This window comes from Syngnathus floridae, chromosome 6 (genome assembly GCF_059516105.1).
Source record: "Syngnathus floridae isolate MCC-2025c chromosome 6, RoL_Sflo_1.0, whole genome shotgun sequence".
Lineage (NCBI taxonomy): Eukaryota > Metazoa > Chordata > Actinopteri > Syngnathiformes > Syngnathidae > Syngnathus > Syngnathus floridae.
In genome coordinates, this window is record NC_142418.1 from 8,388,572 (window position 1) to 8,411,521 (window position 22,950).

At 43.1% G+C, this 22,950-nt stretch overlaps 2 protein-coding genes across 3 annotated transcripts; one reads left to right on the forward strand and one right to left on the reverse strand.

Moving 5' to 3' along the window:
- Nucleotides 1-2,597: 2,597 nt before the first annotated feature.
- st3gal2 (ST3 beta-galactoside alpha-2,3-sialyltransferase 2) lies at nt 2,598-12,612 on the forward strand. Its single transcript, XM_088378387.1, has 10 exons — nt 2,598-2,621; nt 3,830-3,894; nt 4,245-4,418; nt 4,670-5,279; nt 6,978-7,037; nt 7,118-7,251; nt 8,446-8,625; nt 8,726-8,771; nt 9,215-9,334; nt 9,418-12,612. The coding sequence occupies exons 1-10, from the start codon at nt 2,598-2,600 to the stop codon at nt 9,589-9,591; spliced, it is 1,587 nt and encodes a 528-aa protein (XP_088234513.1). The 3' UTR covers nt 9,592-12,612.
- Nucleotides 12,613-12,980: 368 nt separating this feature from the next.
- Nucleotides 12,981-22,714, reverse strand: aars1 (alanyl-tRNA synthetase 1). 2 transcript variants are annotated; one of them, XM_088378604.1, is made up of 20 exons: nt 22,565-22,714; nt 20,876-21,033; nt 20,604-20,792; nt 20,317-20,462; nt 19,911-20,102; nt 19,692-19,836; nt 19,178-19,323; nt 18,973-19,081; nt 18,527-18,677; nt 18,291-18,415; nt 17,701-17,845; nt 17,439-17,617; nt 17,087-17,200; nt 16,791-16,997; nt 15,943-16,127; nt 15,620-15,728; nt 14,728-14,841; nt 14,360-14,566; nt 14,130-14,243; nt 12,981-13,985 (listed from the first exon to the last, which is right to left on the reverse strand). In XM_088378604.1, the coding sequence occupies exons 2-20, from the start codon at nt 21,017-21,019 to the stop codon at nt 13,806-13,808; spliced, it is 2,901 nt and encodes a 966-aa protein (XP_088234730.1). In that variant the 5' UTR covers nt 21,020-21,033; nt 22,565-22,714; the 3' UTR covers nt 12,981-13,805. The 2 variants fall into 2 exon arrangements, with proteins under 2 accessions (XP_088234730.1, XP_088234731.1); XM_088378605.1 differs by having other exon boundaries at nt 20,876-21,055; nt 22,565-22,680.
- Between the last annotated feature and the right edge of the window lie 236 nt (nt 22,715-22,950).

Below are 22,950 nucleotides of genomic sequence, written 5' to 3' on the forward strand. Positions count from 1 at the left end.
TTTTTTCTTTCTCAACTGTGTGTAGTCACTGAATTGATGAGTGGGTACAGAAAATAAAAACTGAACTGTAACAAATAGAAGTAAATAAAAATGCAGTGCTCTTGATCAAAAAACACTTGGTATCAGATTTATTTAGGACTTGCTTTGTCAAACCAAGAAAGATAATGGCTTTTCAGAGACACCTTGTATCTCGGTGTCAGCAGGAAATATTGTAAATGCTCTTTAGAAAGCTTTTATCATTTTTCACGAAGGAAATTCATCTTCAGGTGTTTCTGTGGGCAATTATGGAAGACTGGGAAATTTAGGCTGGGGGAAAATAGATATGAATCAAAGGACAAATGTTAAGAGCATTCATTTCCACAAGGTATTCAAGGTTTCTGTGTGCAAATAGACACACACAGCTGATTGGCATTCCACCAGCGGTGTGTGTGATGGCCTTAATTGGACACAGGGGAACTGTGAGAGAGATGAGATGCATAGGCTTTGCCACCCCCCGCTACCCTCTCCATTTTTATCCCTCCTTGTTTCCCGTCCATCTGTTTGACTGTCCAACACATTTCCTCATCTTGCTGCAGTTCATATGATTGAATTATTTCATTTTGCTGTGCGCCATTGAAAACAGCAACAAAGCCTGTGGTACATTTCCTCAAAACCACTGAAGCAAAAAAAAAAAAAAAAGAAGAAAATTATTTCATGAAATAGATTGTCTACCTGCATTTTTGTTTTCAAAAAGGTGTGTTGCCAATATTGACACAAGGGGTCGATCATATGGCAAGCTGACTGAAACACACCATTTGTATTCTGTGGCTACTGCAAGTAATATAGCCGTTGGCGAAACATGTAATGACAAAGCGAAAGAACGAGTGGAGGCTGGTCTTGTAGCACAATGATTGATATCGAATCAGATTGAGGAGGCGATGGAAAGGGAACAGAGCAAAATAAATGATTAATGGTGCGAAGTGAAAACAATAAAAATGATGGGGAGAAGGACACAGCAAGAATATTAGGGAACTATTTTGAACAAAACTTGTGTGAACAAAAATGGCATCCACATCAAAAATAATAATGATGATGAGGATGACATTTTATCGGTCTCATAAAGTCAGCAAGGTATGTTGATCAGAATTACGAAATTACTTAGAACTAAAACTGGATGAATACAGCCAGATTCTGGTTAAAAGCAACAGTGTGCAAAATGCTTGTATTCATTGTACATCATTTGTACTGAGCTTTAGGGATGCATAATGTATCATCAGTCCATGCTTCTGTGAAGGTCACGTCAATGTCTGTTGAGGTAAATCTCAATTTCTGTCTTGTTGCGTTCCAGTAATCATATAAATACCGTGAAGGTATGAGGAGGTTTCAGAGAAGGTCATTGATATGCCAAACAAAGATGCATCTTGTCATTACTGACAAAATGAGACTAGGGAAAATTTTTTAACAATAAATGTCATAGTGATATTTGATAGTAAAATCAGTTTGAAGCACCTCTGTGATATTTCCTGTGAAAAGCTGTTATGTTCCCATCAACATAATCACTTGACCTGTATGAATCTGCACTGAGGGAATTAAGGGGAATTTTCATTAGCAAAATGAGGAAATAAAAAAGTGTGTAGCCTCATTTATAAGCAGAAAGGATTTTTTTTTTATCATTGTAGTGTTATGTTTTATGGCTGACACAGTTCTGCTTGCTTTTATAATTTGCTTAGTTTTCTTCCCATTGGAAATGATAGAGATACTGCTCCAGCGTCTTAACTGACATATTCATTAAAACTTTTTCTGTACTGGCACAGAGTATCACTTACTGAAAATATGGAGTGCAAGAATTCTAGATTAACATTTGATTTCATTGCCTTCACTGACTACTTGAAATAAACAAACCATGAATTCAACATTTAGTGGGGGGAAAAAAAAGACAACAGGCGATTGTTCAGGATTCCTGTTCCATGTCAGGGTCGTAATAATTTTGCTTTATCTTGGGCTTTTATGAGCTTTTTTTTTGTTTGCTACCCTTGTTTCAAAATATAAAGCAGACTCAATATGGGTTGACGTTACACCAATGAGTTAATATTAAAATGTTTTTTTTAAATTGTCTGTCAAGCATCATAGCATTTATTTATTTATTTATTATTATTTTAGATGGAAATTTGCTTTCAAATCGCTTTAAACTGGAGGTCTATGAGCGTCCTGCAACAGATTATGCTCAATGAGGCTCCACTCTACAACTGTGCATATTGTAGTCAAAAAAAGGTGCAATTTTGCTCGTGGGCGCCTCTGAAAGCACTCAGAACAAAAGCTTAGACTGGCATTTGTAATACCAGATAATTGTTACAGAAATGGAACACAAAGAGAGTCATAATTACTATTAGCAGAAATGAGACAAAGATAAATAGCAGGAAAGTTTTTGTTAAAGCTATAATGAAACCAATGAAGCAAAAATGTACTCGACAGAAAAGAAAACACGTTGGTCACATTGTCAGCTGCTGCAGGGAGTGTAAGTCTCAATGTTTAACACCTCGCAGGCTTTCACCCCGTGATATAAAACATGCTATGCGTGCTTTGTGTCGTTATGTGACACATATGCACTTGGCATAGTAATGAGCCGCAGCGACTGTGCCAAAGTGAGCATTTGCTTCGTGAAACACGCTCGCGGAGGCTTTTGTTGACAACTGCGTGGGATTGTACAAGTGACCTGGGAGATACATTGCAAATATAAAAGAGATGCTTTCCATAAGAGCACAAATAGCCGACACTTAAGTGTATTGGTTTGCCGCTGCCCTACAAACGAATAATAAATGGACTTGCATCCAGATCTTTTCTTAATAACCCCAAAGGAGTCGAGGCGAGTTTCATGCCCAACCTAATTGTATCCCAAGGCGTCAATGACAAATGATAGGAACACAAACAAGCCACTGCACAAAATGTGTATAGTAACTTGTAAAAAAAAAAAATGCAGATCAGTGAGGCACAAAGGGAAAAAAATTGCAGGTTTGTTGTGAGTTGTGTTTTCAAAGGTGCTGATTCATCTGTCAGAATTGGGTCAGTTTTCACTCAACTGGCTTTATAAGCAGCAAGACAAGGCTGCTGCAGGTGGAGCACATGGCCTGAGTATAGGCAGTAGCGGCCATTTTCTCCCCCCCCCCCCGTTTTACTCAGACATTCCACATTTATGTGAATGAGCAGACAGTTGCACAATTCCCCAAACACATGATATGGCTGACCCGGTTCACAGAACAAAATGATTTAAATCATTGTGGCCATGATACTTAACTAAAGTCAGCCCTTCTGAGTCGTTTGGTGAACTGTTAAGTTAAATGGCGGTCAATGAAGTTAATGCCAGAGACTGACTTTCTACTCCTTCTTCATCTCTCTCTTGTTTCACTTTTCAGGTTGTCCATGGACAGGCAAAGTATTCTTCTATCAGCTGCGGTTGGCTTCCAAAGATGCTCAGAAACGGAATGAACAATTGAATCATCACTTGAAATCTGTGCCTTCGTGGTCTAGGTTAGACACAACGTGTTTTGGGGAGCAGCAGATTTTAATCCGAGCATCTGAAGAATCAAATGCAGCTAACAGCATGGAGATATCTTGCTGCTTTTAAATGGTGCTTTAGCAGGTTAGCACGAGCGTACAATTCTATTAAGACAACTGGAAGACTGTGTCACATGTTAGCTCCCACACGTCAGCTCAAAGGCACATGCAGACTGTCTGTGGGCAGCAGGGCAGATGTCGCCCCCACCTATTGTCCCCGCAAAGCCAGCCGGAGAGAAGATGAGACTTAAGATTGATTGGTTTGGTCGTCTTTCTTTTTTCCATTGCACCCTTTCAGCATCACTCCACCCGACCTGGCCTGTCATCCTGCAGCCAAATCCCTTCTCAAAATACCATCGTCGGGTGTGCCTTTAGTAAAAAAATTCTAGATTCTGCCATCCGAACTCTGCAATTACATTAGTAACGTCTGAATGCATCAAGAAAGTTTATGCTACATCAAATGACAATTCCCCAAGATGAGATGCTAGCAAAATAGGCACAAGCAGACAGGAGGTGCAATGGAAGTATAGCACGAGTAAAAAAAGACAGCGAGAGAAGAAGCAAGACCACATCAACGTAATGGCTAAAATGGCTCGACATGTGACAGAATACCCTTCAGGCCGGACCTCCTCCTTTTTCCTGCCCCTCCTCCTGCATTCATTCCTCCCTCTCTCCGCTGCGCTCAACTAGAGTACACGCTTTCCTGGGCTCAGACCAGTGCAACAAAAGACACCAAGCAAAAGAGAAAGCGGAGAGCTTGAGCTGAGCTTCATCGCTTGCACAGATGGTAGAGCGGAGAAGGACGACGACTTGCTGCATCTACCTTTGCTCGTTGATGGATTGCCACTGAAAGCATCAAAGAGGGAAGGACACAGCAGCATGCGAAAGTCAGGATAAAGATGAGGAGCTTGTCTTGATGGAAAAAGGACTTGGGAATTTCTCAGACCGCAGCTGCGTGTGACTCAACGGCAACTTCAGTGTGTGAGACAAGCACATATTTGTGGAGGTGGGGGGGGGGAGAGCTGAGAGAGCGCAAGTGTAGGAAGATCGCCAAGTGCACAGCTTGTGTGGGACAAACAGACTGTGACACATTGTCTTGCGTGTGTTTACTTAAATGAAAGCGTGCGCGACCTCATAGTCCAAGAGCTTGGCTGGAACTCACCGAAATCATAGTAAGAGGTGGGCTGGGTACAGTGGCAGGCCCAGGGGTGGGGGCGTGGCCATGGGGGGGCCGCATCTCTTCCTCCACTTTGCACCGGGACAGGCGCTGGGGCTTTTGGGCCGGGGGTCCTTTCAGGGGTGCATCGAGACTTTCGGAGCTGAGACCTTGGCCAAGCAGGTCGGCGCCTGGGGTGGGGGGCTCGGGTAGTCACGGGAAAGGCGACACGACGGAGAAAGTCAGACGGGCGAGATGTTCTCCGAGGGTCTGGCTCGTACTGGGCTCGCTGGTTCTCGTCTTTCTCACCTCGCTCTTCTTCTCCGTCTCGCTCCGGAGTGGCGTCGGCTTCAACTACCTGGAGCCACCGAGCTGGGAGGATTCTCGGCGGGTCAAGCTGGTGCCCAGCTATGTGGGCTCACACAAACTGAGCGCCACTGACTCCCAGCAACAGCAAACCTGCGCCTGCCCTCGCTGCGTTGGAGACCCCGGAGTCTCGGACTGGTTCGATGACAACTATGAACCTGATATCTCTCCTGTATGGACCAGAGACAACATCCAGCTGCCCTCTGATGTTTACTACTGGTGGGTGGTAAGTAACAAGCCACTTTAACGTGATTGCTGTGAATACCCGGCGACATTTTTAAACAATAAAAAAATGAGACAACGACTGGACTGTAGTAGGGAGTTACAGGAAGTTAAAGCTAAGCCAAATGTTTAATTTACTTACAGTGCTGTGGCACACTTGTTCGTAACGCTTACAGTAATATTAAATGTGTGTCTGTGAGCAAGTGAACGAGAGAGCGAGAGAAAGAGCGAGCGCATTGTGAAGAACAGGCTCTTCTGTTATGGTGCAGGAGATGAATTAATGAATTTGTTGTAATGTTATTAAACATTTACTGACCCGCATGCGTTTTTTCCGTACCTATTGTAACAGAAGGGACATAAATGTTACGTTTCTTTCAACATAAGAGTGGCAAGATAACCACAGATCCATTTCATCCCCTTAAGCAAACCAATCCATTGCTTCAAGTATAACATCTCTGCATATTTCTTGACGGTGTCTAAAGTATAACGTGTACGTCTTTACCGGGCGTCCTGAAAAATAAAACCCCTTAGGAGTGGCTGCCAGGTATCTTGCACCTTAGCAACCAGCCTACAGGAAGATTAATGGTCCCGGAACAACAGAGGCGCAATGTGCATCGCGCGGGGGGCATCAGAGACAGAAAAGCTGAAGGATGGAGGGATGAAAAAAAAAAAGGCTAGGGTGGCAGAAACAATGACTAAGCAAAGCACCAGCTGGAGCGTAAGAGAGGTAATGGGGGGAGTAAAAGAGAGATTTAGTGCTCTCTGATCGACATTGATGAGCTGTGTGCCGCTCGGGTGTCCTAGAGAGACCAAGACTAGAGAAGAAGGGGAAACAAAGAGGGAGCAGGGGAAATTAAAGAGAAGGAATTAGACATGACGGAACGCAGGCTGCTGGCGAAGGCGCGTGGATGGAAATATAAAGCAACAACAAGTGTGGCGGGAGAAGGGAATCTAGGCCGAGTGTGAAATAGGGATGACGGGGAAATAGTTTTGTTTCTTGAGTTTTCCCCCGTGGTATGCTGATGTTGTTAATATTTTAAAGTGAGTACTTTCAGGTCAGTAAAGTATTTTCATTGTCAAGCCAGTCATGTGACAGTTCGCATTGCTGTCATACAGTTGGCTTCGAAGTACGCAAACCTGTTTAACCCCCTCTGGCTTTTCTTTTCCCATCCCTGCACTAAATATATAAAACACACGCACCTTCACGCACGCACGCACGCACGCACACACACGCACACACACACTGAAATTCAGTTAATTATGAATGTATTATGCCCCAAATCTCACAAAACAACATTTCTATTGCAAAATCTCATTTATGTTTGTGAAGCCACTTATGAATATAATATATGCTTTATTTGTGTGATTTCCGATTGCAGCTGTGCTTCTGGTGATTATAAGTACTAGCTGGGACTTATGAGCTTTTCAATTTGGTGCACTCATTCCAGAAAAGCCCAATTATTTTTACAAGTAAATCAACGTCATCAATGTTTTCCCATCTACTTAAATTTATGACTCAGCATGTTTTGGTAACCTCATTTAATCTGATCTTGGATAGTGGTTTGGTCCGCACAGGCGGTATCTTTTCTGTTAATTGTGTTCATCCAAGTAAAAACAAACGCACGCGACACAACTACATTTCAATTATGTCAGACGTGTTTCCACCGCAGAGCCTTGTAACCGTATTTTCCTCTCCCTCTAGATGTTGCAGCCCCAGTTTAAACCCCAGAACATCCAGCAGGTGCTGCTTAGGTTGTTCCAGGTATTTGATTTAGCTACTTTTAAATAAGCAAATCATAGGCTTATAGTATATATACTTCCCCTAATGTTTCCTCATGACAGGTTATTCCTGGACGATCCCCGTATGGCTCATGGGATCCGGCGCGATGCCTACGGTGTGCCGTAGTGGGGAATTCTGGAAACCTGCGTGGGGCTGGATATGGGGCAATCATAGATGGACACAACTACATCATGAGGTGAGATGAGTGAATAGTGGAGAAATATGACAGGGTAAAAAAAAAAAAAAAAGTGAGGATGGGGATGGCTTGGAGAACACCGCATTCATCATTGAAATTCCATTGAGAGTGAAAGACGGTGAAATAAACAGATGTGCAGCTCATGCAATATTTAATCTTAATACTTATCGTTTTGTATGTTCCTATTGGTTGACGAAAGGTCGTCGGCTTCTTGGGAGGTCAAGAATCCCAAGAAGCTGAATTACATCACCGGTATTTGTCCCACGGGCATGCAGAGTAAATCCTTTGGCTTCAATCTATTTTCCTTGTTATACTGTCCCAAATGCAAATCCCCGGGATAAAATGTCATGTTTGTAATCGTATGGTTGTATGATTAGCAGTTGACTAATTAATCAGATTACAGTGCTGTGCATGCAGTTGTTTGTGTTGTGTGAATGTTCAACAAGTAGAAAGGCATTGCATTCCAAGACGAGTGTGGGCAGCTTCCCTTCCGACTCATATCATGTTCCACGGTCTCATTTCTGTAGTTGGACTCTTAATTTGGATTTAAAATGAGCTCTGGCTTACCGCCACTGCCACCCACCTTCTGTCTGTCAGGACAAATTGCTTTATTCACTTTCTCCAGTACTAAAAGTGCAGCCTATAAATATATTCATAGCTACTTTGTGACTTTTGACACAAGTTGTTTCCGGACTTCCCTTTATATATATCTGCATTGCATTGTTTTCATCCTACTAAAGCGTCACGCAAGATCAGTGCATCCATCTTCTATTATTGCCTTCATCATTATTCACTACATTTTACAGTCATTGGGTTCAGCCGTAGTCTGTCTTTGACAAATGGATTTTGTGCAGGGAGAAGCAAGAGAGCTAGTTTGTATTATAGCGACGTTCATCATCTAGAGTGCAAATCACATAGGCGTCATCATTTTTTTTGTTTAGCAAAAAGAAACAATAGTTTTAATGGTTATCTGAGTAGGAATGTTTTTTAATCAAGACAGCAGACAGCAGTCATGGCTTCTCCCGATGGCGGCGCTAGATATGCAAAATATGCCTGGACTCCCTAGGGCCAGATAATTGACTTGGCTATTTTCCAATATTTCCGGGATTACAACGCAACATGTTTCCAAATGAGCAATCCAGGTGTTTGCTCACCACCAGATCACTCATACTGTTTCCCTCTCGCAATCTAAAGGATCAACTTGGCCCCCACGGTGGGCTACGAGGAAGATGCCGGCGGTCACACCACTCACCATTTCATGTATCCGGAGAGCGCCAAGAACCTGGCGGCCAACGTCAGCTTTGTCCTGATTCCGTTTAAAACTCTGGATCTGGTTTGGATCACCAGCGCGCTGTCTACGGGCCAGATCCGATTGTAAGCGCGCTGCACGTTTTGGACAACTGGGCGGTGGGAATCCGTCATGCTCAATCAATCCAATTGATAGAAAAATAATTCATAACATCTCTCCTCTTAGCACCTACGCTCCGGTGAAGCAATTTCTCCGCGTGGATAAAGACAAGGTGAGCAATTATACTGCTTGTTTTCTCACAACAGAACCACAGAAACTGCTTTCCTGCAATTATGTCCCTTGAGTTGATGCGGGATTAGAAACCATCCCTTTGTTTTAACTAATCTTCCGCTCACTCTTTAATCCCTGAAAATAGATAAACTCCTCATAATCTCTAGCATGTGGAGACTTCATTGGGACTTCGCCTGAGCACCAACACAGTTTTACAGCCTGTTTTGGAGAGCAACCAAAACTATGGATTTGTCAGATTTCCTGAGAGCAGCCTAAAGCCTTATTTGCTGGCACTCAACGTTACCTGTGTAATGGAAAAGTGGAATTTCTTATCGTCTTGTTTATTCTGGTTATCCGTTTTCAAATATGCATAACTCAGGGACTGTTTCACAAGGCAAATTTGTTAGATGTCACAAGTGGTTTCTTTTCATTATCTATGTCCAGGTCCAAATCTTCAACCCAGCATTCTTTAAATACATTCACGATCACTGGACCAGGCATCATGGCCGATACCCATCTACAGGCATGCTAGTGCTCTTCTTCGCCCTGCATGTCTGCGATGAGGTCAGTGAATAACACGAACATCCGCAACGTTGTCGTCCTTAGGTCCAGAATCTCACATGTGCTTCCAATGCTGACTTTTCCAGGTGAATGTGTTTGGATTTGGGGCAGATGGTCGAGGAAACTGGCACCACTACTGGGAGCAGAACCGTTATGCGGGAGAGTTTCGAAAGACAGGGGTCCACGATGCAGACTTTGAAGCTCAGATCATTCAGCGACTGGCTGAGGCTGGAAAGATTACCGTTTACCCGGGGAAATAAGTCCACACCAGCCCTAAGAACGTTCTGGTTTGGCTTTTTTTTTCCCCAGCCAATGGCCTTGTCCTTCTCTGCGGAAAGGTCACTGATGTGTGGTATCGTATCAGTTTCAAGCCCCTAGCTAGTGACTAAATGTTCAGATGTGGACCACTGCTCGAGATATCGATCCGAGTGAGGCTCTGCTCGCACGGCGATGGAGAGGGCAGAGCCTCAGGGTTTCACTTCTCATGATAAGAGCTGACATCGAAAGACACTGTCCCCGTTTCGTATTCACAAACTTCGACTCGGGAGTGGGAAAATAGAGTCGTCAAACAGTAACACTGACTGTGACTGAGCTCAGCATTGAGAGAGCTCAAAAGAGAATGGTCACATTCTCTCATGTTCTCCACTGATCTAATCCTCCACCATTTATATAGAAACGGATTTCCTCGAGGAAGAAACAGCACCATCAGCAATCCAGTGGACTATTGTTCTCCAGCCACGGTTTCCTATATCAACAAACTACTGAGCTGTTGATCAACGCAGTGCATCACCCAAGGCGTGCAGACAAGACGAACAGACACAGAAATGACTCACTGCTCATTCTGCGGCACGAGTGACATTTTCCATTTTTCTTGGTTGTAAGCCATTAGAGGCACCACCCAGTTTTGCTAGTGCAACAGTTCTTCTGGAATCCTCTGCAAGGATGACTACTGTGTCACATTAACCTTGTTGGAAAAAAGGTTACAGTAGATGATTATGGGGAGTTGAAAGAATTATTTCCCCGGAGCCCCTTCACAGCGAAGGTTCCAAAAGGACGTTGTTTTGTCTGCGTGTTTGGACGCATGCACTCTGGTTTCGGATCAGACTTTTAATCATCCCCATGTGGTGTGTCAGAGTGTAATTTAGGAGCTGAAGCAAGACAAAGCCAGCGGGAGTAAGCGTCATTTAGTCCGAGTTCTGCCGCGATTTGAGGCTCTCTGCAAACTGTGCTGTATTTTATGTTTAAAGGATTGCAACAACTCCAAAGTGACTTTTATATCCTGGTGGATTTAGCTCATTCTTGATTAGTGGGTGGAAGAACATCGGAAACTACCTGGATGTAAAATTGTTTAACAACAGTAATAGTTCCATTGACTGATCATCACTTAAACCTTTGTGTGTGTCTCTTGAGAGGGGGGGAGGGGGTAGTGTCACCACGCGCCTTAGATAACACCATTTACCTGCACTTCCATTTCTGTGTTGTCATCTTCTCTTCTGCACAATTTCCATCGTTTCATTTCCTTAGCTTCAAACTGTTGCTGCGTTCTCAAATGATGTTTACTTTATCGCTCCATTAGTGATCCCTGAAACATTTAGATTTTGTGAAAACAAATACAACATTCAAGAGTGCATTTGGGGGAATACAAAGGGTCAAAAACATATCTGTTAAATTAATAAACCTAACCCAAAGAATATTTTGCAGCAAACAGAAGTCACGTTCAAATGATGACACTTTGTTTTGGCTCTGGATTTGTAGTTGAGATAAAGAGCATATGACCGGTATAAATCACATATCACAGACCTCCGATTGGTTGGCAACCAGCCTACCCCGCCTCTCGCCTAAAGTCAGATGGGAATGTAATGCGGATAAGCGGTACAGAGTGAATGGATGAATATACAGAATTGCATACACTTAGCACGTTATTTGGCACACTATCACAAAATTATCTATATATCAACAATGAACAAAAAAGTAACATGAATATCATGCCTGAATTTAAGCAACATTGGTGGTCAGTGAGAAAAAATATCAAGCAATTAAATGTTAAAAGGTACTAAAAAAAAGTAGGCTAAAATGAAGTCAATAACTATTTATTTCAGTCAGCCTCCATCGGGTACCGATATGAACTTCTGTTGCCATGACAACATTCTGCCATCCAAAGCATCTGTGAGTAAAGTATAAAAATAATTGCGTAACTGTCAAGGCTACAAGGTCCCTTGCCCATGCAACATGCAAGCTTCCGTGCCTTTTCCTGCCACTGCCGGACATATGTATCAACCCTTGAGCCACTCTGCCACAACCATCTGCTTGGCTTTGCATCTTTTAGCTTTGAGCTGACTGGCACACGTGCTGCAGGTCTGCTGGCTGTGCCTTCTGTGCTTTACAAAGTACATACATAAACATATTCTGCCGTCCTTTGAGGCATGCTTAAAACCTTACCAACTTTTTTTTTTTTTTTTTATAAAGATGGACACAGGATGTAGAAGAGGCAGGTTGTTTGTGATCCATTGCTACTTTTTTGTACAAATTTTGCGCATTGATCATGTGCCAGGAATGATACTTACCTTGCATTGCATATCATTTACTGTAGTGGTCCACTTCCTAATCAATAGGACAGTCAAACATGATTGTGAAGGTTTAGGTCCAAAAATTTTTTTTCTCTCCAAGTAAATTGTTGAGGCATTTTTTACAACATCATCCACATAATTTTATACACATCATTTTACTGTATTGGCCCGTGTTATTGATATTTGTATTAATCATGTTTCCCAAAATGCACCTTTCAGCTTGGAAGATTATTTACATCTCAAGCACCAAAATAACATTCCTATGAAAATGTTGTAATGGGGTCCGTTTTCTTCTCACCCCATTGGAAAAGGTCATGACAGGGTGTTGGTTTCATAAACTGAAAACAGTAAATCATTATTATTATAAGATGAATTACCTTAGTGATTATGTGAAAGTTAGACCAAAAAACACTAGTTGATTGGATAGAAATGTACCTCCACATGGCAATTAGGTTATTAGATCTAAAACTATCTTTGGACTCATGTTTACAAGATCCAGTAGCTACATAGCAACGTGGTGGCTCACATGCATGATACATTTTCTAGAAGAAAAGGCAATTTAGAAAACACTAAAGCAAACCCAAAGTTCCATCCTGTTGAGGATCTGTTTTTGGCAGTGACTGCTTTCATGTGTCATCTTTCGTTTGTCTGTGCATTTACTTGTCACTCCACTTTGTATCTTAGCTTGTGAAAATAAAAGCTTCTTTAAATGTGTTGGCTTGTCTCAAAAACTTTATAGTCAAGTAATTTGAAATCAAAATTCTATTCAGCTAGAATTGAAGAAATTCCACCTCCAGTAAGTCACAGGACAGAAGAGCTAAAGGTTAATTAGCCATTTCGCTAAACAACGGTAATGTTAACAGGTGATGCCCCAACTTCTTGTTTTGCGTGACGCTTAAATCTTAAGTCTGCGCTTCCAAGTTAAAAAAAAAGGCCAAACAATATCTCACAAAAACTTCAATAATTCAACATACACGGAGATGTCTGGGATTGAATCCAGAACCTCATACATGCAACGGACGCACCGAGCACGTTGATCTGCATTATAATAAAATAGATTTGTTGAGAAAAGGAAGACATAGGCAAGGCAGGACACTTTATTCCAATCCCAAAATGTCTTTTCCCATAATGTCGCGTCCATGGAACAGCTTTGACATGACAAATTGAGGTGTGTGCATTGAGGTGATAAAGAGATGAAGTTACATACTAAAAGGAGAACATAACCATTAACACAGGATAAAGATATCAATCTACTAAATTTGACCGTTAGAAGCTGTAACATAATGGCTTCTTCATTTTACATTTAAAGTTCGTTCAAACAGCTCCATCTTACAAATGATGGATGGATGGATGGTACCATGGCCCCGCGTCTAAACGGGGAAACAAAGTTCATAAATTGCTGGTCAATTTGGAGTTGGAATTAGCCCTGAACAAATCAGGAAGTGCCTTTGAGTAGGTTTAGACGTCTACATGACTACGAGACGAACAGGAGAAAAGGCAGCACAGATTAGATCTTAATGCTCAAAACAGTAAAGCCAAGTGCAAAATTGTCACTTTTCTGCACTACTCCAGGGTTATAAATCCCTTCCTTGTCTTCTTTATGTCAGCATGCAAATAAGATTTACACTGCCTGTAAGGTCCTATCAGCGTACAGTCAGATGTTGCCATGAACGGATTTCAAGTTAGTGTATAATTCCCACACAGATACATTTTGAGCGAGGTTTACATGAACAAACCTAATCTCAATAGTGGTCACCAAGAAGCAAAGTGAGATTGAGAAACCCCCAAAAGGTGCTGTTCTGTTCCAGATCAGACTCAAAGAAACACATCAGATGATGCTCCCATCTTCCACCCTGTTTATGACATGACACTTGCCTGGCTCCTGTTCCTCGCTCTTCGCCCACGTTTTAATTCTCGCCCAGTTTGAGAGACGCAAACTGCCTGGCCATCTGTAGCGCCTCCTGCAGACACTCTGTGTTGCGACCAGCGGCCTGTGCAGACATGTCCTTGCCACCTCCTTTGCCGTCCATCAGGGGGCACAACTCTTGCACCCACTCACTTGCCTTCAGTCCAAGTTTGGCTTTTTCCTGTGGTGTAAACACACATTCCCATTAACATTGCTGAGTTGGAATTCACAAAGCATGACCAAACTACACACACACAAAAAAATACAAGATTGTGTGTGTGGTGTGATGGAAGGAAACAAACACGGCCTGCGAAACTGCACTCACCTGAGGGACTTCACACAAGCAGATGACCTTGCCGGCATCAGGGTCCACAGCAAAGAGCATGGAGGCGGTCTGAGGGGAGTTGGCCTTCAGCACCTTCAGGCACTCATTGAGAGCCTAGGAGAATGGGAGGTTTACACTTCTTACTTGGTGACAAGTTCATCTTTTATGCATATACAGCACAATTTCATTCAAGATGTTATTCTCGACTTTCATTGAAAAATAAATCTCACCTTGGCTGAGGCCCCAGTTTCCATCGCCATCACCAGTAATGGTTGATTGGGGCTCTTCTCAATCACCTCCTTGGTCTTCTCCAGGACTCTCTTCTGAATGTCCGCCTTGTGTGAGCGGTCTAGGTCATCCATGGTCTTCTTCAGGCCCTTCAGGGTCTCCCTCATCTCATCCTTCCGCCACTGGGAGATCACCGCGGTGCCGATGGACTGCGCACAAGTCGACAGTGGCAATCAAGTTACAATTCAGAGATCTTACCAACCGGAGAGCATTCGTTCAGGGCTGCCATGTATTAACACCCTTCCAAAAGCACAATGGAAACAATTTAGAGAAACCAAAGGGGATACATGTTAAATATGCACAATCACACCTCTGTCATATCAGCAATCTCTTTCTGAACATCCTTGTTGGGAACTTTTTGCTGCTTTACGTGGTCTGCCAGGGCGCTCAGAGCTTGGGTCAGCGCGTCTGCTTTCCTCTGAGCCTGGTGAACAACAGCAAAATCAACCTTTGTTAAATGATACTTACTGCGACGCTTCTTGTGCTGTCGTTTGACAATTTAGTCTACGTACAATCTATGCAACACAAATTCATCGAGTATGCAAACACATGACGCCCCTAGCTATGTCAATTTTTGCCGGGCTGAAGTGTGTGACCAGCTAAAAGCCAGCATATGTTGCTTTACATAATCCATGGTCAGCAGCAAAAATTGAGGAGATCAATGGGGAGGTAAGAATTCATCCATCTATAATTAAATACACATCCATCCACAGGCTGCTGAGAAGACAGAATTTTTCTTTTGCACACATATCAGCATCATTTGGGTTCATCAGTAATAATGTGGGCCTTTTCAGTTGAAGTTTTTTTTTTCTATAATTAAGTCTGCAGTTGTCATGCTCAGAGCGCAGCAACCTCTCCTTATGTGTCATTTACTGTATCTGGAGCGATGCTTAATTTCAATTTACCCCTTTGTTTTGTAAAACTGTAATCTGGAATCCAAAGTTGCAATTGTGATGTGTCTTTATTTAGTGGTTATTTTCTAACAAGAAATGTGCACACACTGACGTCAATGGATTCGGTTTTGCATCTTAACGACCATAGGAAAATGTGTCACCCAGTTGAAAATCCCTGCGCTGCAGTGAAAGCAATTTGAATTCAGTCAGGATGTCAGCAGAAAGAAAATCATGTTGACAAGCTGATCATAAACAACTGTCACGAATAATCTCTGAATATTTCACGCGTTCGTGTGTGCGAGCACCGACCTTCTGGGCCTCGCTTCCTGTCACGGCAACAATACGACGGATGCCCTTAGCGATGGCCTCTTCGGAGACGATGACAAACGGCGCTGCATGGGCTGAGTTCTGCAGGTGGCTGTGGATGACAAAAGGGAACATAACAGTTGTTAAAAGGCTGCAGAGGGTGGGCCAAAAGGTTGAGTATAACAAGGGCAGGTGCTGCCCCTTTCACAAAAACAAAACGTATTCTGCAACAGCGATATTGCGACAGGCAAATAAACAGATTGTGGCCTGTTTTACTTTTTGTGTTTTGCACATCACACAAGTCCCAGGTTGCCGGAAATACTCACGTCCCACCACAAAACTCAATGGAGGTGAGGGAGCCAGCAGGGCTGTTGGGGTCATCCAGTAGGTCCTGAACGGGGATGCCGATGGACACGACCCTCACAGGGTCGGGGTACGTCTCGTCGAACACCGCGCGCAGACCCTGAATGGCCTTGGCTTTGGCCAGGGTGGCTTCCATGGCGTAAACGGGCTAAAGCAAAGTACAGAAAAGAGATGGTTGGCAGTCAGCGGCATACTTAAGTGGGATTGATATAAAAAAAAAAAATAAAAAAAAACGCAATTAATTTTTCAATGTGAAATGCAAATTATTTTTTTTAAGTGCAAATTAATTAGTAAAAGTAAAATTAAAGTAAATTAATAAGCACTCAATCGCTGATCTAAAAGCAATTTAAAGACCAGTGCTTTTTAAATGTTTACACCAAATTCCAACCTAAACAATATTCAACTTTTTAAGGAGCACAACCCTTTCATTCCTAACATTAAATACCATAGTGTAGTACGCCTATATATGCATGGAAAAAAGGAAGAGGTTTTCAGTATATTTAATAATTTTGTAACCTACTGTAACATTATCTAGTTTGAACATGAACACTTTGCTTACAGATAGGAATTTTGAAAAATGCACCTAAACGAAAATGTACATGACATGAAAGGGAAATAAAAGTGGAAAACAAAAAGGTTTTTAAATATTAGATGCAAGCGTATTGTTCTTAAAAGTTAAATATAACTGAACTGCACTTGGATTTCTTATATCTAGTCTTTTGTGTAGCACTAGTGGTACCCATCCTACAATTTGACAGTCTATTAAGGGATTTTAAAATAAGAATAAAAATACTAAACTAGCATCACTGACCTTGGCATCCCTTATCATAGCACAAGCGATCTCCTCGGTGCGACGGACCTCCCCTGTGCTCAGGGCACCTTTTGCGGTAAAGTCAAAGCGAAGTCTGTCCGACGCCACCAAGGAGCCCTTCTGGTCCGCCTCACCCAAAACTCCCCTTAGAGCAAAGTTGAGGATGTGTGTAGCAGTGTGGTTGCTCATGATGGGCCTGCGGCGAGCCTGGTGAAAGCAGAAGACCGAAAAACACGGTCAAAAGCATCCGAGATTTTTTTTCCTGTTCACGCGTTTTCGGTTTCTGATGAGCTCACCTCGTCCACGTGTAAGGTGACACGGTCTCCAACCTTCAATATTCCATAAACTGTGCCCACGTGTAGAACGTAACCTCCTCTAACCTGAGTGTTCTTCACTGAGAACTCTGTTCGCTGCAATACAGAGACTGCGGTCACACATTTTTGTCCGCTGGAAATGTTCGAATGCAAAGCATTATACATTGAGAAAAAAATCTGCCAAAAATATGAAACGGGATAACTCGTATTTCTTCAAATAATGTTGATGTCAAAAGACAACGGACATTGTTACTGACAAAAATTAACATTAATCTTTGTCATCATGTCAACCTACGAGTGTCCAATGGATGCTTATGCAAATTACTACACTTACGTCGTCTGTGTTATCATTCTCCCGAAGCAAGTAGCCTTCATCAAATGTCTGTCCACCCTGCTCGGCGTAGAAACACGTCTGATCCAGCAGCACACCACACTTTTGGCCAGTGGTCACTTGGTCGCAAAAAGCGCGGTCGTGGCGCAGCGCCAACACCGTGGCCGACGTCTGTTGGAAGTCTGAGGACATCACCAGAATGAGGGGGAAACGCTCCAAAGAGCACAAAATTCTCATTTGTTTTGGGATTTTACAGGGTGAATACCATAGGTGCCATTTTCATCAGAAGTGTATTTGTATTTGTAAGAATCATCTGTGGCAGGGATATTTTTATTCCTCAGCTCATCAATGGCGTATATGTCCAACATGATGTGGTCCACGTCTCCTGCACCTTTCCCCTGGGACTTCAACTACACATGCAGACACATACAAAGTCTTGCTCAAAGAAAAAAAATGTAATAAATTGTGTATCAATGTTGTACGTGACAAAAACTGCTTGACAAACCTTATCAATAATGCATAAGCAGCACTTACACGTCTAGACTTGCCAAAACACATGACTGTAACAATCTAGTTTCTCAAGGCAAATAGTTTTGTAATACATGTATATTAGATGCATGAGAAGCAAGTCCACATGCATTTTAATTCTGAACCTTCTTAGTGCTCTTGGAATGAGGTTGATCCCCGAGGATGAATTGGCTTTTAAAAATCACGTCAGCATGACTGGGTATGCAAAGCCGGAGAATTATTGAAATTGCTCAAGAGCACCTCGACTCGGATCTGCATCCAGTAGCAGCACAAAAGTACCTTACAATAATTTCTGCAGACAAGGATGTGCCCCTTCATTTTCCTCACCTGTGCGGCCTTTTTCTCCTCCTCAAAGGCAGCCAAGTCCACCACCATGCCTTTCTCCTCTGCGATGAGTGAGGTCAAGTCCAGGGGAAAGCCGTACGTGTCATACAAGAGCCATGCGGTGTCACCTGAATGCAAAGATGGAGAATAGTCCTGTTCAACACTCTCCGCGAGCACATACACACACATCAGGATGAGGCCATGCAATTAGAAAGGATTTTCCGTCAAATATCTCGCACCTGGGAGGGTTTTACTGTCTCCCATACTCATGATCTTCCTGTCGAGGATGCGTCGCCCCCTGCTGAGAGTTTTAAGGAACTGCGCCTCCTCTTCATTGATAATGTCCTTCACAATTTCTGGGTCTTTCTTCAATTCGGGAAATGCGTCACCCTGAAAAATAGAACTAAGGTTGATGAGAACAGTAAATGAGAAGTAGAATGGATAAAAGGGAATAATAACTAATCTTGCACAGAGAGAAAAAAAGTTTTTGTTGAGCCACATTATGCACTCACTCGCCACTGCCAAAAAGAGAATTCTGTCTGACAGATTGGAGCTGAAAAGAATCTCCAAGATAGACTATCTACATTTGTATCATGTTGTCAATTGATAACAGTGCTTCATTTGAAGCATGTTAGCCGGGAATGCACACACCGAATTGCGTTGGGGCAGAAAACAAAAGTCTCACCAGGGACTTGACCACCACATCGACTAGCGTAGCAAAAAAGCCTTTCTGGGCTCCCAACTTTTCATGGGAATAACGGACGGCACGACGCAGGATTCGCCGCAAAACATACCTAAATGGAAATGAATTCAGAAGTGTAGTGTGGAACTTTCATCGCGTAAATTCAGACTCAAAAGTTTAAATATAATGCAGACCGATAAATTCGTACCCTCTTCCAGTGTTGTCAGGCCGCCCACCATCCGAAAGGGCGATGGTGATGGTGCGAGCGTGATCAGCCAGCACACGATAGGCCATGTCAACACCATCGGCATCCTCGACTCCGACTTTACCGGTGTATGGCCGAGCACCAGTACCCTGAAACAAACACCATCCTTGATCATGAACCAGGATGCTTGTTATCGCCTCGAGGAAAAATGTTAAATCATGTGACCAAGCTTCTAAGTCATTTTACTAATCTCATCAACATGGTTTGATTCTTCAGCCTTAGTTTTGGCCTACTGAATCTCTTTATGAATCTTCTTTGTATTTGGTCTACAACTGTTTATGTTCAATAAATGGGAGAAAGTGTAATCTGTCAATTTTTTTTTCCCCAGGCAAAATTATTTTCTTCTTCTTCCATAAGTCTCGACCAGACTCGTAACGTCCTTAAGTCAAGGTACCACTGTAAACCATTTAGCAGATAAATGAGCAGTTTCAATGCTTACATCCTTGTATTTGCGTACCTTCTGAATAGCGTCAAAGTATGGGATGAAGAGGTCAGTGTCATAGTTGGACATTTTGTTCTGCAGCACAGACACCAAGCGCTCCAGACCCATCCCAGTGTCGATGCTCTTCTTTGGTAGTGGTTTCAGCACCGTCTCCGACTCCCTGAAAGAAACCGCAGGAAACTCCCCTTCGTCAAACTTGCAAATCAAGTTGCTCTCACCCCGTGTGCACGTTACCTGTTGAACTGGATAAACACCAGGTTCCAGACTTCCAGGACGTTGGGGTCATCCATGTTCACCAGGTGGGAGGCATCTCTACCTCCAATGCGGTCGTAGTGGATCTCACTGCAAGGACCGCAGGGGCCGGTATCTCCCATCTCCCAAAAGTTGTCCTTCATGCTGCCCGGCAAGATGCGAGATTCATCCATGCTGATGGAGAGAAAGAGTAGCAAGCCAGAGATTACTTCAAGAGTGTTTTTCCTTTGCTTCAACACAAAAAAAATGTTATTTTAAGCATTCCCAGAGAAACGTAACACATTTACAGATTTTAATAACCTGGTACGTATTTGAGTCAATTCTACTCTTAAGAGTGCCTGGAAATGTCTTACCCGCCTCCCTTAACATCACATCAAACATCACTTACCCAAGAGACATCCAGATTTCTTTGCACTCCAAGTCAGCCTCCAGGCCTGCGTCATCGTTGCCGCCAAAGTAGGTGACATACAGGCGGTCGATGGAAATGCCAAACTCCTCAGTCAGCAGCTCCAGTGCCATCTTACAGGCCAGATGCTGCAGCACGCACGTGGTAGTGAAACGGCAAGAGCAGACGAGAGGATAAAAACAAAAAACAGGAGCATTTAACTGAAATGTTTCTTCAAAAATTAAATGCCAGCAAACTGTGAAAGGCCGGACAGGTTGACTGCATCCTACCTTAAAGTAGTCCCCAAAGGACCAAGATCCCAACATCTCAAAGAATGTGTGGTGGTAAACGTCTTTGCCCACATCATCCAGGTCGTTGTGTTTTCCTCCCGCACGGATACACTTTTGAGTATTGGCTGCGCGACGGAGCCTTGCCATGGGGTGGGATGGATCAATGGTGTTGAGGAAGATGGGCTTGAACTAATAGAGACACAAACATGTTTAAATCCGCCCATGAAAAAAGCTTACGGCAGCGTGTGGCCAAGGCATGATCGGCAGTTCACCTGGTTCATGCCCGCATTGGCAAACAGCAGCGTGGGGTCATCCAGCGGGATGGTGGATGACGAGTGCACATACTGGTGCTCGTAGCGATTGAAGAAGTCGATGAACTTCTGGCGGATTTCAGCGGCACTCATAGAAGAATCCATTCCGAATCAGCTCTCTGGAACCAAGAAGACCCGAACCTGATGACATGAATTTATTTGAGGTAGCATTTTTCCCTCACAGCGCTGATTATGTAAACCTTTTGTACTAATCATTATAAATGTCACGAGACGATGCCAAGTGAACCCCCTTTCCTAAAATATTTAAAAACTCCCGCCTGCAGTCAAATACGTAGATGGGTGTTCAGGCAAGCTTCTTCCCAGGCATTCTTTATGCTTTTTACACACCTACAAAAAGCCTTTGGCAATTGTCAAGAACAAGTATTTGCTCTGGAATCTAGTAAGGCCGTGGCCTAGAGGTTGCCTCATTGCTCTCAAATTTCCACAAAATTCACATCACAGAGGGAGAAAAGTGTTCTTTAGGCTTTGAACCTACCCGTATGGAGTTCAAAGAATGTATTTTGGGGGAAAAGTAACACAGTTTCTAATCTCAATAGAATAAAACATCCATTTCATCCTCGATGCTGATAAAAATGTTCCGATACTACTTATATCAGCCTGATACACGCAGTATTGTACCTTTGTGGAATATGAAGTACGAGCTTCTTTAAGGTAAATGCAGGTGACAACATAGCCTGCTGCACCCATCCCCCACAACTTTAAGCATAGGTTATGTCAGTGTTGTGACTTAGAAATTCAATGCAACCGTACATCATCAACCAAGAGCATTTTGTGTTTGTATTGAAACAGCAGCTTAAAAGATTTTCCCAATTACATTTATCTCTTTCTATCATAAAGGACCTAATGGGAGGACAATACAAAAATATTAATTTGACCTTTACTAGTATTGCAGCCATAAAGGTGTCGCCGGCACAAGCACACATTTCCCATAACAATCTCCAAAGTTGCAGTACCAAACAACCGAAATGTCCGTACAACCACAAAAAAAAAAAACATACCGACGTAAGCATCATAATGACCAGTGTACTCTTCTTAATTAAAAGGCATTCCGAGTTGTGCTCCCGAGAGGTTATTCATTCATACGCCGCGCAGCAATCAAGGGGAAGCAAACTGCTGAAGCCAGGAGATCTCTGGAGCCCCCGCTGGCTGGCAACCACGGCAGGTGAAAATTCACTGAGGTAACAGGATGGAAACTTCTGTCTCTGTGATCAACAGGCCAAAGTACTAGAAAGAGCAATGCAGTCCAAAACCAGAGAAGGTGTGCACCTTACGGATCATAAAGTGACAGGCAATACGCTTTTAACCATAGCGAGACTTTGGATTCTATTGTAATATCTCGGTGGTGTTATAATACTGAAATAAACGTAACTTCAATCGGCGATTGGATTGCTCAGAGCCAAGTGTTCATGCGTATCGGTGTACCGCATCGGAACAGCTCAGCTGATCGTCACTGCTGCTGGACAGAGGCACTAGCAACCTGACGCAAGCTAGCTAATTGTTAGCTAAGCCGGGCAGCCCACTAGTCCAACACCGATATTTCAGGCAGTACTTCCAACTGGGCGTACTTCCGGAATATTAAAGTGAAATTGTCTGATTCCATAAGCCACCAGGGCAAATGTTAGTACTCACATAAGCCGTTAAATGTCGCAGAGTGAGTCGTTTTACGGATCCCAGCCAGACTACGGTGGGTGAGTCCACGCTGCTCGTCCAGAGTGAAAGCGTCGTCTTGGGATCACGCCCAAAGTGCAAGGCGATTGGTGCACACGCAGCGCGTCTTATCAAATGTCGATTCTCATTGGTCAGATTGACGTTCACTCTGAGCCAAGCCCGCCACTCCAATGACACGAAAAGGCTTGCTCGGCTGATGCAACTGAAAACTTTCATGACTTAACGCAGCATATGTATGGGTAATGTCTGGTGGCTACATGTACATTATGTTATATGTCTTGTACATGTATATAAAATACATGCAAATAATTCATTAGAAGGGTAATGCTTCACTGTGAAGAAAATAA